Genomic DNA, 14,766 nt, shown 5'->3' on the forward strand with positions numbered 1-14,766 from the left:
TAGTAACACGCAAAACCGGAACATTAATTTTCCTGGAGCCATTTGGAACATCGCTCTAGAGTAGTATGGTCCTATGATCGTGGCTTAGATACATCAGATCATTCAACTCGCAAATGCAATCCAATGGATGCTCTTCTTCCCAGAGGGCGTTTGCGTGACAAAACGGGAATGGAACGAAGAAGATTCCTACGCTGAACCTGGTTTACGATATTCCATTTCACGCTCGATCGCCCTTAGTCCCTTAGCACAGGTCGCGTACGGTTCGGGTAAAGAGACTTTCCAATGTTGCACGTCATCCTCATTACCGGACCATCATCTCGTGGTCATAAGCGAAGGTTCTTTTCATGTTCTGAAACCGTAAATGTTCGTGACCGACCAGTGCAGAATTTCATTCCCTCTCTCTATTTTCTTCGCTCCTCGACTCATTTCGACTTTCATTATCATAAAAATTGATTTTGATGGCTTTTTCTTCTCGCGCCACACTCGAACCCACGACTTTGTGGTCATAATGATGCCTCTTGTTGTGCAAAAGGCAGGGCTGAATTTAGGGAGATGAAAAAGTCGTGGCGAATGACAAAAATGACAAAAATGACAAAAATGACAAAAATGACAAAAATGACAAAAATGACAAAAATGACAAAAATGACAAAAATGACAAAAATGACAAAAATGACAAAAATGACAAAAATGACAAAAATGACAAAAATGACAAAAATGACAAAAATGACAAAAATGACAAAAATGACAAAAATGACAAAAATGACAAAAATGACAAAAATGACAAAAATGACAAAAATGACAAAAATGACAAAAATGACAAAAATGACAAAAATGACAAAAATGACAAAAATGACAAAAATGACAAAAATGACAAAAATGACAAAAATGACAAAAATGACAAAAATGACAAAAATGACAAAAATGACAAAAATGACAAAAATGACAAAAATGACAAAAATGACAAAAATGACAAAAATGACAAAAATGACAAAAATGACAAAAATGACAAAAATGACAAAAATGACAAAAATGACAAAAATGACAAAAATGACAAAAATGACAAAAATGACAAAAATGACAAAAATGACAAAAATGACAAAAATGACAAAAATGACAAAAATGACAAAAATGACAAAAATGACAAAAATGACAAAAATGACAAAAATGACAAAAATGACAAAAATGACAAAAATGACAAAAATGACAAAAATGACAAAAATGACAAAAATGACAAAAATGACAAAAATGACAAAAATGACAAAAATGACAAAAATGACAAAAATGACAAAAATGACAAAAATGACAAAAATGACAAAAATGACAAAAATGACAAAAATGACAAAAATGACAAAAATGACAAAAATGACAAAAATGACAAAAATGACAAAAATGACAAAAATGACAAAAATGACAAAAATGACAAAAATGACAAAAATGACAAAAATGACAAAAATGACAAAAATGACAAAAATGACAAAAATGACAAAAATGACAAAAATGACAAAAATGACAAAAATGACAAAAATGACAAAAATGACAAAAATGACAAAAATGACAAAAATGACAAAAATGACAAAAATGACAAAAATGACAAAAATGACAAAAATGACAAAAATGACAAAAATGACAAAAATGACAAAAATGACAAAAATGACAAAAATGACAAAAATGACAAAAATGACAAAAATGACAAAAATGACAAAAATGACAAAAATGACAAAAATGACAAAAATGACAAAAATGACAAAAATGACAAAAATGACAAAAATGACAAAAATGACAAAAATGACAAAAATGACAAAAATGACAAAAATGACAAAAATGACAAAAATGACAAAAATGACAAAAATGACAAAAATGACAAAAATGACAAAAATGACAAAAATGACAAAAATGACAAAAATGACAAAAATGACAAAAATGACAAAAATGACAAAAATGACAAAAATGACAAAAATGACAAAAATGACAAAAATGACAAAAATGACAAAAATGACAAAAATGACAAAAATGACAAAAATGACAAAAATGACAAAAATGACAAAAATGACAAAAATGACAAAAATGACAAAAATGACAAAAATGACAAAAATGACAAAAATGACAAAAATGACAAAAATGACAAAAATGACAAAAATGACAAAAATGACAAAAATGACAAAAATGACAAAAATGACAAAAATGACAAAAATGACAAAAATGACAAAAATGACAAAAATGACAAAAATGACAAAAATGACAAAAATGACAAAAATGACAAAAATGACAAAAATGACAAAAATGACAAAAATGACAAAAATGACAAAAATGACAAAAATGACAAAAATGACAAAAATGACAAAAATGACAAAAATGACAAAAATGACAAAAATGACAAAAATGACAAAAATGACAAAAATGACAAAAATGACAAAAATGACAAAAATGACAAAAATGACAAAAATGACAAAAATGACAAAAATGACAAAAATGACAAAAATGACAAAAATGACAAAAATGACAAAAATGACAAAAATGACAAAAATGACAAAAATGACAAAAATGACAAAAATGACAAAAATGACAAAAATGACAAAAATGACAAAAATGACAAAAATGACAAAAATGACAAAAATGACAAAAATGACAAAAATGACAAAAATGACAAAAATGACAAAAATGACAAAAATGACAAAAATGACAAAAATGACAAAAATGACAAAAATGACAAAAATGACAAAAATGACAAAAATGACAAAAATGACAAAAATGACAAAAATGACAAAAATGACAAAAATGACAAAAATGACAAAAATGACAAAAATGACAAAAATGACAAAAATGACAAAAATGACAAAAATGACAAAAATGACAAAAATGACAAAAATGACAAAAATGACAAAAATGACAAAAATGACAAAAATGACAAAAATGACAAAAATGAAAAAAAATGACAAAAATGACAAAAATGACAAAAATGACAAAATTGACAAAATTGACAAAATTGACAAAATTGACAAAATTGACAAAATTGACAAAAAATACAAAAAATACAAAAATTACAAAAATTACAAAAATTACAAAAATGACAAAAATTACAAAAATTACAAAAATTACAAATATTACAAAAATGACAAAAATGATAAAAATAACAAAAACGACAAAAATGACAAAAATGACAAAAATGACAAAAATGACAAAAATGACAAAAATGACAAAAATGACAAAAATGACAAAAATGACAAAAATGACAAAAATGACAAAAATGACAAAAATGACAAAAATGACAAAAATGACAAAAATGACAAAAATGACAAAAATGACAAAAATGACAAAAATGACAAAAATGACAAAAATGACAAAAATGACAAAAATGACAAAAATGACAAAAATGACAAAAATGACAAAAATGACAAAAATGACAAAAATGACAAAAATGACAAAAATGACAAAAATGACAAAAATGACAAAAATGACAAAAATGACAAAAATGACAAAAATGACAAAAATGACAAAAATGACAAAAATGACAAAAATGACAAAAATGACAAAAATGACAAAAATGACAAAAATGACAAAAATGACAAAAATGACAAAAATGACAAAAATGACAAAAATGACAAAAATGACAAAAATGACAAAAATGACAAAAATGACAAAAATGACAAAAATGACAAAAATGACAAAAATGACAAAAATGACAAAAATGACAAAAATGACAAAAATGACAAAAATGACAAAAATGACAAAAATGACAAAAATGACAAAAATGACAAAAATGACAAAAATGACAAAAATGACAAAAATGACAAAAATGACAAAAATGACAAAAATGACAAAAATGACAAAAATGACAAAAATGACAAAAATGACAAAAATGACAAAAATGACAAAAATGACAAAAATGACAAAAATGACAAAAATGACAAAAATGACAAAAATGACAAAAATGACAAAAATGACAAAAATGACAAAAATGACAAAAATGACAAAAATGACAAAAATGACAAAAATGACAAAAATGACAAAAATGACAAAAATGACAAAAATGACAAAAATGACAAAAATGACAAAAATGACAAAAATGACAAAAATGACAAAAATGACAAAAATGACAAAAATGACAAAAATGACAAAAATGACAAAAATGACAAAAATGACAAAAATGACAAAAATGACAAAAATGACAAAAATGACAAAAATGACAAAAATGACAAAAATGACAAAAATGACAAAAATGACAAAAATGACAAAAATGACAAAAATGACAAAAATGACAAAAATGACAAAAATGACAAAAATGACAAAAATGACAAAAATGACAAAAATGACAAAAATGACAAAAATGACAAAAATGACAAAAATGACAAAAATGACAAAAATGACAAAAATGACAAAAATGACAAAAATGACAAAAATGACAAAAATGACAAAAATGACAAAAATGACAAAAATGACAAAAATGACAAAAATGACAAAAATGACAAAAATGACAAAAATGACAAAAATGACAAAAATGACAAAAATGACAAAAATGACAAAAATGACAAAAATGACAAAAATGACAAAAATGACAAAAATGACAAAAATGACAAAAATGACAAAAATGACAAAAATGACAAAAATGACAAAAATGACAAAAATGACAAAAATGACAAAAATGACAAAAATGACAAAAATGACAAAAATGACAAAAATGACAAAAATGACAAAAATGACAAAAATGACAAAAATGACAAAAATGACAAAAATGACAAAAATGACAAAAATGACAAAAATGACAAAAATGACAAAAATGACAAAAATGACAAAAATGACAAAAATGACAAAAATGACAAAAATGACAAAAATGACAAAAATGACAAAAATGACAAAAATGACAAAAATGACAAAAATGACAAAAATGACAAAAATGACAAAAATGACAAAAATGACAAAAATGACAAAAATGACAAAAATGACAAAAATGACAAAAATGACAAAAATGACAAAAATGACAAAAATGACAAAAATGACAAAAATGACAAAAATGACAAAAATGACAAAAATGACAAAAATGACAAAAATGACAAAAATGACAAAAATGACAAAAATGACAAAAATGACAAAAATGACAAAAATGACAAAAATGACAAAAATGACAAAAATGACAAAAATGACAAAAATGACAAAAATGACAAAAATGACAAAAATGACAAAAATGACAAAAATGACAAAAATGACAAAAATGACAAAAATGACAAAAATGACAAAAATGACAAAAATGACAAAAATGACAAAAATGACAAAAATGACAAAAATGACAAAAATGACAAAAATGACAAAAATGACAAAAATGACAAAAATGACAAAAATGACAAAAATGACAAAAATGACAAAAATGACAAAAATGACAAAAATGACAAAAATGACAAAAATGACAAAAATGACAAAAATGACAAAAATGACAAAAATGACAAAAATGACAAAAATGACAAAAATGACAAAAATGACAAAAATGACAAAAATGACAAAAATGACAAAAATGACAAAAATGACAAAAATGACAAAAATGACAAAAATGACAAAAATGACAAAAATGACAAAAATGACAAAAATGACAAAAATGACAAAAATGACAAAAATGACAAAAATGACAAAAATGACAAAAATGACAAAAATGACAAAAATGACAAAAATGACAAAAATGACAAAAATGACAAAAATGACAAAAATGACAAAAATGACAAAAATGACAAAAATGACAAAAATGACAAAAATGACAAAAATGACAAAAATGACAAAAATGACAAAAATGACAAAAATGACAAAAATGACAAAAATGAAAAAAAATGACAAAAATGACAAAAATGACAAAAATGACAAAATTGACAAAATTGACAAAATTGACAAAATTGACAAAATTGACAAAATTGACAAAAAATACAAAAAATACAAAAATTACAAAAATTACAAAAATTACAAAAATGACAAAAATTACAAAAATTACAAAAATTACAAATATTACAAAAATGACAAAAATGATAAAAATAACAAAAACGACAAAAATGACAAAAATGACAAAAATGACAAAAATGACAAAAATGACAAAAATGACAAAAATGACAAAAATGACAAAAATGACAAAAATGACAAAAATGACAAAAATGACAAAAATGACAAAAATGACAAAAATGACAAAAATGACAAAAATGACAAAAATGACAAAAATGACAAAAATGACAAAAATGACAAAAATGACAAAAATGACAAAAATGACAAAAATGACAAAAATGACAAAAATGACAAAAATGACAAAAATGACAAAAATGACAAAAATGACAAAAATGACAAAAATGACAAAAATGACAAAAATGACAAAAATGACAAAAATGACAAAAATGACAAAAATGACAAAAATGACAAAAATGACAAAAATGACAAAAATGACAAAAATGACAAAAATGACAAAAATGACAAAAATGACAAAAATGACAAAAATGACAAAAATGACAAAAATGACAAAAATGACAAAAATGACAAAAATGACAAAAATGACAAAAATGACAAAAATGACAAAAATGACAAAAATGACAAAAATGACAAAAATGACAAAAATGACAAAAATGACAAAAATGACAAAAATGACAAAAATGACAAAAATGACAAAAATGACAAAAATGACAAAAATGACAAAAATGACAAAAATGACAAAAATGACAAAAATGACAAAAATGACAAAAATGACAAAAATGACAAAAATGACAAAAATGACAAAAATGACAAAAATGACAAAAATGACAAAAATGACAAAAATGACAAAAATGACAAAAATGACAAAAATGACAAAAATGACAAAAATGACAAAAATGACAAAAATGACAAAAATGACAAAAATGACAAAAATGACAAAAATGACAAAAATGACAAAAATGACAAAAATGACAAAAATGACAAAAATGACAAAAATGACAAAAATGACAAAAATGACAAAAATGACAAAAATGACAAAAATGACAAAAATGACAAAAATGACAAAAATGACAAAAATGACAAAAATGACAAAAATGACAAAAATGACAAAAATGACAAAAATGACAAAAATGACAAAAATGACAAAAATGACAAAAATGACAAAAATGACAAAAATGACAAAAATGACAAAAATGACAAAAATGACAAAAATGACAAAAATGACAAAAATGACAAAAATGACAAAAATGACAAAAATGACAAAAATGACAAAAATGACAAAAATGACAAAAATGACAAAAATGACAAAAATGACAAAAATGACAAAAATGACAAAAATGACAAAAATGACAAAAATGACAAAAATGACAAAAATGACAAAAATGACAAAAATGACAAAAATGACAAAAATGACAAAAATGACAAAAATGACAAAAATGACAAAAATGACAAAAATGACAAAAATGACAAAAATGACAAAAATGACAAAAATGACAAAAATGACAAAAATGACAAAAATGACAAAAATGACAAAAATGACAAAAATGACAAAAATGACAAAAATGACAAAAATGACAAAAATGACAAAAATGACAAAAATGACAAAAATGACAAAAATGACAAAAATGACAAAAATGACAAAAATGACAAAAATGACAAAAATGACAAAAATGACAAAAATGACAAAAATGACAAAAATGTCAAAAATGACAAAAATGACAAAAATGACAAAAAAGACAAAAATGACAAAAATGACAAAAATGACAAAAATGACAAAAATGACAAAAATGACAAAAATGACAAAAATGACAAAAATGACAAAAATGACAAAAATGACAAAAATGACAAAAATGACAAAAATGACAAAAATGACAAAAATGACAAAAATGACAAAAATGACAAAAATGACAAAAATGACAAAAATGACAAAAATGACAAAAATGACAAAAATGACAAAAATGACAAAAATGACAAAAATGACAAAAATGACAAAAATGACAAAAATGACAAAAATGACAAAAATGACAAAAATGACAAAAATGACAAAAATGACAAAAATGACAAAAATGACAAAAATGACAAAAATGACAAAAATGACAAAAATGACAAAAATGACAAAAATGACAAAAATGACAAAAATGACAAAAATGACAAAAATGACAAAAATGACAAAAATGACAAAAATGACAAAAATGACAAAAATGACAAAAATGACAAAAATGACAAAAATGACAAAAATGACAAAAATGACAAAAATGACAAAAATGACAAAAATGACAAAAATGACAAAAATGACAAAAATGACAAAAATGACAAAAATGACAAAAATGACAAAAATGACAAAAATGACAAAAATGACAAAAATGACAAAAATGACAAAAATGACAAAAATGACAAAAATGACAAAAATGACAAAAATGACAAAAATGACAAAAATGACAAAAATGACAAAAATGACAAAAATGACAAAAATGACAAAAATGACAAAAATGACAAAAATGACAAAAATGACAAAAATGACAAAAATGACAAAAATGACAAAAATGACAAAAATGACAAAAATGACAAAAATGACAAAAATGACAAAAATGACAAAAATGACAAAAATGACAAAAATGACAAAAATGACAAAAATGACAAAAATGACAAAAATGACAAAAATGACAAAAATGACAAAAATGACCAATATGACAAAAATGACAAAAATGACAAAAATGACAAAAATGACAAAAATGACAAAAATGGCAAAAATGACAAAAATGACAAAAATGACAAAAATGACAAAAATGACAAAAATGACAAAAATGACAAAAATGACAAAAATGACAAAAATGACAAAAATGACAAAAATGACAAAAATGACAAAAATGACAAAAATGACAAAAATGACAAAAATGACAAAAATGACAAAAATGCCAAAAATGACAAAAATGACAAAAATGACAAAAATGACAAAAATGATAAAAATGACAAAAATGACAAAAATGACAAAAACGACAAAAATGACAAAAATGACAAAAATGGCAAAAATGACAAAAATGACAAAAATGAGACAAAAATGAGAAAAAAATGAGAAAAAAATGAGAAAAAAATGAGAAAAAAATGAGAAAAAAATGAGAAAAAAATGAGAAAAAAATGAGAAAAAGATGAGACAAAAATGAGACAAAAATGAGACAAAAATGAGACAAAAATGAGACAAAAATGAGACAAAAATTTGACAAAAATGAGACAAAAATGACAAAAATGACAAAAATGACAAAAATGACAAAAATGACAAAAATGACAAAAATGACAAAAATGACAAAAATGACAAAAATGACAAAAATGACAAAAATGACAAAAATGACAAAAATGACAAAAATGACAAAAATGACAAAAATGACAAAAATGACAAAAATGACAAAAATGACAAAAATGACAAAAATGACAAAAATGACAAAAATGACAAAAATGACAAAAATGACAAAAATGACAAAAATGACAAAAATGACAAAAATGACAAAAATGACAAAAATGACAAAAATGACAAAAATGACAAAAATGACAAAAATGACAAAAATGACAAAAATGACAAAAATGACAAAAATGACAAAAATGACAAAAATGACAAAAATGACAAAAATGACAAAAATGACAAAAATGACAAAAATGACAAAAATGACAAAAATGACAAAAATGACAAAAATGACAAAAATGACAAAAATGACAAAAATGACAAAAATGACAAAAATGACAAAAATGACAAAAATGACAAAAATGACAAAAATGACAAAAATGACAAAAATGACAAAAATGACAAAAATGACAAAAATGACAAAAATGACAAAAATGACAAAAATGACAAAAATGACAAAAATGACAAAAATGACAAAAATGACAAAAATGACAAAAATGACAAAAATGACAAAAATGACAAAAATGACAAAAATGACAAAAATGACAAAAATGACAAAAATGACAGAAATGACAGAAATGACAAAAATGACAGAAATGACAAAAATGACAAAAATGACAAAAATGACAAAAATGACAAAAATGACAAAAATGACAAAAATGACAAAAATGACAAAAATGACAAAAATGACAAAAATGACAAAAATGACAAAAATGACAAAAATGACAAAAATGAGACAAAATTGAGAAAAAAATGAGAAAAAAATGAGAAAAAAATGAGAAAAAGATGAGACAAAAATGAGACAAAAATGAGACAAAAATGAGACAAAAATGAGACAAAAATGAGACAAAAATGAGACAAAAATTAGACAAAAATGAGACAAAAATGAGACAAAAATGAGACAAAAATGAGACAAAAATGAGACAAAAATGAGACAAAAATGAGACTTTAATGAGACAAAAATGAGACTATAATGAGACAAAAATGAGACAAAAATGAGAAAAAAATGAGACAAAAATGAGACAAAAATGAGACAAAAATGAGACAAAAATGAGACAAAAATGAGACAAAAATGAGACAAAAATGAGACAAAAATGAGACAAAAATGAGACAAAAATGAGACAAAAATGAGACAAAAATGAGACAAAAATGAGACTAAAATGAGACTAAAATGAGACTAAAATGAGACTAAAATTAGACAAAAATTAGACAAAAATGAGACAAAAATGAGACAAAATTGAGACAAAAGTGAGTCAAAAATGAGACAAAAATTCCATAAATGTTAACAATTATAATTATGAAAAATGACAAAAATTACATCAATTAACATGTAATTTGCTATTGTATGAAAATGAGTTTAAGTTGAAAAAATCTGTTCATTATATTCATACTCTTAGCACAGAATTTCTGATAAAACCAAATCTTTTCAGTTTATTTCAATTACCACTGTTTAAAAAAAAATGCGATAGGATTCAAATAGTGAATTAATTTTTTTTTCTTATTATAACTGCTTTCTAAAATTCTCATAAATTAACCAAACAAACATTGACCATTTTCTCTTTATGGTTTTGCTTATTTTTTATTTTCTTATTGATTATAAAAAAGCAGCTTTTCTTGTTAGCGAGTCACGGCACGGGGAAGTTTTTGAATTTGACATCTTGAATATACTAGGTTGTTAAGGTTCAGTTAAAAATTATAATTTAATCGCTTATTGAAGTTGGAAAACCGTTAAATAGAGCTACCGTGACAGTTTTTTTTTGTTTTTGAGAAGCGGGAAGCTCAGAACTGAAGAAAAAACCCCGAAAACTAATCCCAGATTCAAAATTCTGACACAGTAGTTTGAAATTTTCGCACTTATTGATTGAAATTCAGTTTTGAATGTAGAACTTTAAATGAGATTTAACTCATTTCGGAAATTCTGGTTCCATATTATTAGAATAAAAAAAATAATTTCCTTTTTAATATTTGGAATTTTGCATCCAGTTCAAGATTTTTGATTTTTGATTCGAATCATCATTAGAAATAAGAAATAAACAGCCGTTTTGAAATCCTGGTTCAAATTCGGTTTTGCATTTCATTAAAAATTTAAATTATGAATTTTGAAACTCCTATGCTTTTATTATTGTAATAATAATTTTCCGAATATGTATGATACACACACGAAACCATCCTGAGTTTCATGTTCACATTCAAAATTCTTAAACTTCATTCTCCGGAAGCATTCAAACATAACAAAGCTTCAAAATGACGATCCAGAATTAAAATCTCATTTCTATTATTTTAAATCAGATTCCCAGATTGAATTGAAAATGAATAGTTGAAAAAATGAATTCAGATTCAAACCTAAAACATCAGAGTTATATTTAAAGATTCACGAGATAAAATTCACTCCTTAGCTGATATTTAAAATGCTGATCTGGAATTAGGATTCAAAATTGTCAAATCACAAACATAAAGAATAATTTCAGACAATTTTTTTTAATTGATCCACAGAATTTAAATAATGGAATTGATTTTATTGGAAAAAACTTATTGTTAAAGAAACATGTATTCTTCACGTTAAAAAAACGCCGAAATTTGGAAATCCAGATTGTAAGAGTCAGATTTTTGCCACATAATTTTAATCTCTTGCTTTTACTTTAGAAAAATTTGATTCATTCCCAATTATGTTGAAAATTTTTGAATTTTCATAAGAATCTCGTACATCCTTATTTGATTTGAGCATAGAACAAATTCAAACTTAAACCAACCCTACCAAATTCACCACACTCTTGCTTGACTAAGTTCAAAGATTTTATCATCGATGAGAGTATGCTCCCTGATTTTTTACTAAAGGCTGTATAAGAACTTGCAAATGAATAATCTAAAAGTACTTGAAAATTTCTTAATTTTTTTTTTTATTCATGCTTTGTTAGAGCGAGAATATGATAGAAAAATAATAGTCACCAAAACCCCCCGCACGAGGCGGTTCTTCCTACGGCCCTGACACATACACACGTATACATACATTCATTCCATAACAGGTCACACGAAGCCATGGTGTCGGTTATTTGGTGTTTTGCATTGCAGATTTGCCGAACTAATAATCTCAAGCATGCAGTTCAGTGCATACGTTGGCGAAACTGCGGTGAATCCGTGCTCTCATAGTAGATTATCTTTAGTACCTACATACATTAAGTTCAGTTCATTAAGAAATGGGACAGTTACAATGCGTGTATCTCAAAAACCATTCGTTTAATCGAAATACTTTCTATGAAGGGAAAAGGTAATCTTATGATAATTCATAAAAAAAAAATTGAAAAAAGAATATTTATCTTTTTTGTAAGAAATATTTTAACTTTATTCTTAGTATCTCTTATTAACAAGCGCACACTTTTTTAAGTCATTATATTGATTAGTTTTTCTCAATTAAACTAGATAAAATAGATCGCCAGATCAACAGCTTTGAAAACGAAAACGGCCGTATGTTAGACCTCTGCTTCATAAAAGAAGGCTTCAGGAATCCGACAATTGATTTAGCTCCTGCTCCTCTTGTTAAAGTTGTTTCCCATCACCACGCTTTAGTGGTCTCACTCGGTGTCACTAGAGTTAACGCTCCTATAGGGGAAACTGCTCCCTTCTACCAGGACTTCAAAAACGTCGACTACGAAGCTATCTCACTCGTCCTGGACTCTATCTAATGGGAGAACGAGCTCGATATGTCTAATCCCGATGCAGCCGCTGCGACTTTTTCAAATATACTGAACTATATAATTAACCGCCATGTTCCGAAACGTAGCTTACCCTCCAACCCACGAGCTCCCTGGGTCACTAATCAACTGCGACAACTGATGACGGCAAAAAACCGTGCTCTTCGAAACTTCAGCAAGCACAAGTCCCTCTGCACAAAGGAAGAATACCGCATGCTGAACACGGCGTACAAAAAAAGCAGTAGGCGTTGCTACCAGACAGAACTATCTCCACCGACTACAGCGTAATTTTAAGACCAACCCGAGATCTTTCTGGAAGTACGTTAAAATCAGCGGAAAGAATCTGGGCTTCCGTCTCGAATGTTTTTGAACGGCCACACAGCGAACACCGATCTTAAAATATGCAACCTCTTTGTTGAGAAATTTTCTAGCGTTTTCACAACTGGGTCCATTTCCTCAGAGCAACTGGATATGGCTGTAAGAAATATCACACCTCTAGACTCTTCCTTAAACGGTATTGCCTTCGATGACGCAGCCATTTTAAGGGCGACAGCAAAGCTTAAAAATTCATCATCTGAGGGTCCGGACGGGATACCAGCTATCTTCTTGAAACGTTTCATGCAACATTTGCTGACTCCCATCAGACATATTTTTCGAGCTTCGCTGGACTTCGCAACCTTTCCCTCGCTCTGGAAAGAAGCTTACATGTTCCCTGTTCACAAAAATGGAAATAAGAAAGATGTGAACAACTACCGCGGAATATCAGCTCTTTGTTCGATAGCCAAACTGTTCGAATTGGTTGTTCTAGATCCGATTTTCTCGTCCTCAAAACAATACTTTTCCAACGATCAGCACGGATTTCTGCCGAAACGATCCACGACAACAAATTTGCTGACTTTTACATCGTTCGCGCAAGATAGCTTCACCATGAAGTCACAAACTGACGCCATCTATACTGATCTGTCTACTGCTTTCGATAAAGTAAATCACGAAATTGCTATTGCTAAACTCGAACGCTTAGGATTCTGTGGATCTCTACTGGACTGGTTTCGAAGCTATTTAACGGGACGAAAGTTATCAGTGGAAATTACTTTTCAAGACAATTCTCCGCTTGTTCAGGTGTGCCCCAGGGAAGCCACTTGGGACCGATAATTTTTGTCATCTACTTTAACGATGTTCTCACTCTATTGGACGGCCCAAAACATTTTTTTTTTCTTTTTGATAGGAGTTTAACCCATTAAGGTCATTCTTCCTCGAGCCCAAAACATGCGTATGCCGACGACCTCAAACTTTTCCACACCATCAATGGCCAAGACGATATCGATCTCTTGCAAAGGCAGTTCAACACCTTCGCTCACTGGTGTGACACCAACTGCTTGCCTCTGAACCACAGCAAATGTACGGTCATTTCTTTTTCTCGCAAGCGGAACCCTCTTCACGCAGAGTACACTCTTGGGAACGAAACCATCGCCCGGGTGGACCACATCAACGATATGGGCGTTTTGCCTAGACCATCGGCTGGAGTTTAAGACTCATACGAATTACATCGTCGATAAAGCGTCTAGAATTCTTGGCTTCTTATTTGGCGTAACGAAGGAGTTTAAAGATGTGTACTGCCTAAAAAGTTTGTATTGCAGCATAGTACGCTCAACGCTTGAATATGCATCTGCAGTTTGGTGCCCATTTTACCAGAACGGAGCTGAACGAATAGAGGCTATCCAGCGGCGTTTCATACGGTATGCCCTGCGACAT

The 14,766-nt window shown here is 27.2% G+C and overlaps 1 protein-coding gene across 1 annotated transcript in view; it reads left to right on the top strand.

Moving 5' to 3' along the window:
- The window catches only part of LOC129741388 (uncharacterized), a 65,898-nt gene extending 51,355 nt beyond the window's left edge, over positions 1-14,543 (top strand). Inside the window, exons 3-6 of the mRNA XM_055733113.1 lie at positions 144-357; positions 13,104-13,298; positions 13,659-13,995; positions 14,439-14,543. Of these exons, the coding sequence (XP_055589088.1) occupies positions 144-357; positions 13,104-13,298; positions 13,659-13,995; positions 14,439-14,543 (851 nt within the window). The remainder of the gene's footprint in view (positions 1-143; positions 358-13,103; positions 13,299-13,658; positions 13,996-14,438) is intronic.
- The last annotated feature ends 223 nt before the right edge of the window (positions 14,544-14,766 follow it).

The sequence above is a fragment of the Uranotaenia lowii genome, chromosome 2, assembly GCF_029784155.1.
Source record: "Uranotaenia lowii strain MFRU-FL chromosome 2, ASM2978415v1, whole genome shotgun sequence".
NCBI classification, from domain to species: domain Eukaryota; kingdom Metazoa; phylum Arthropoda; class Insecta; order Diptera; family Culicidae; genus Uranotaenia; species Uranotaenia lowii.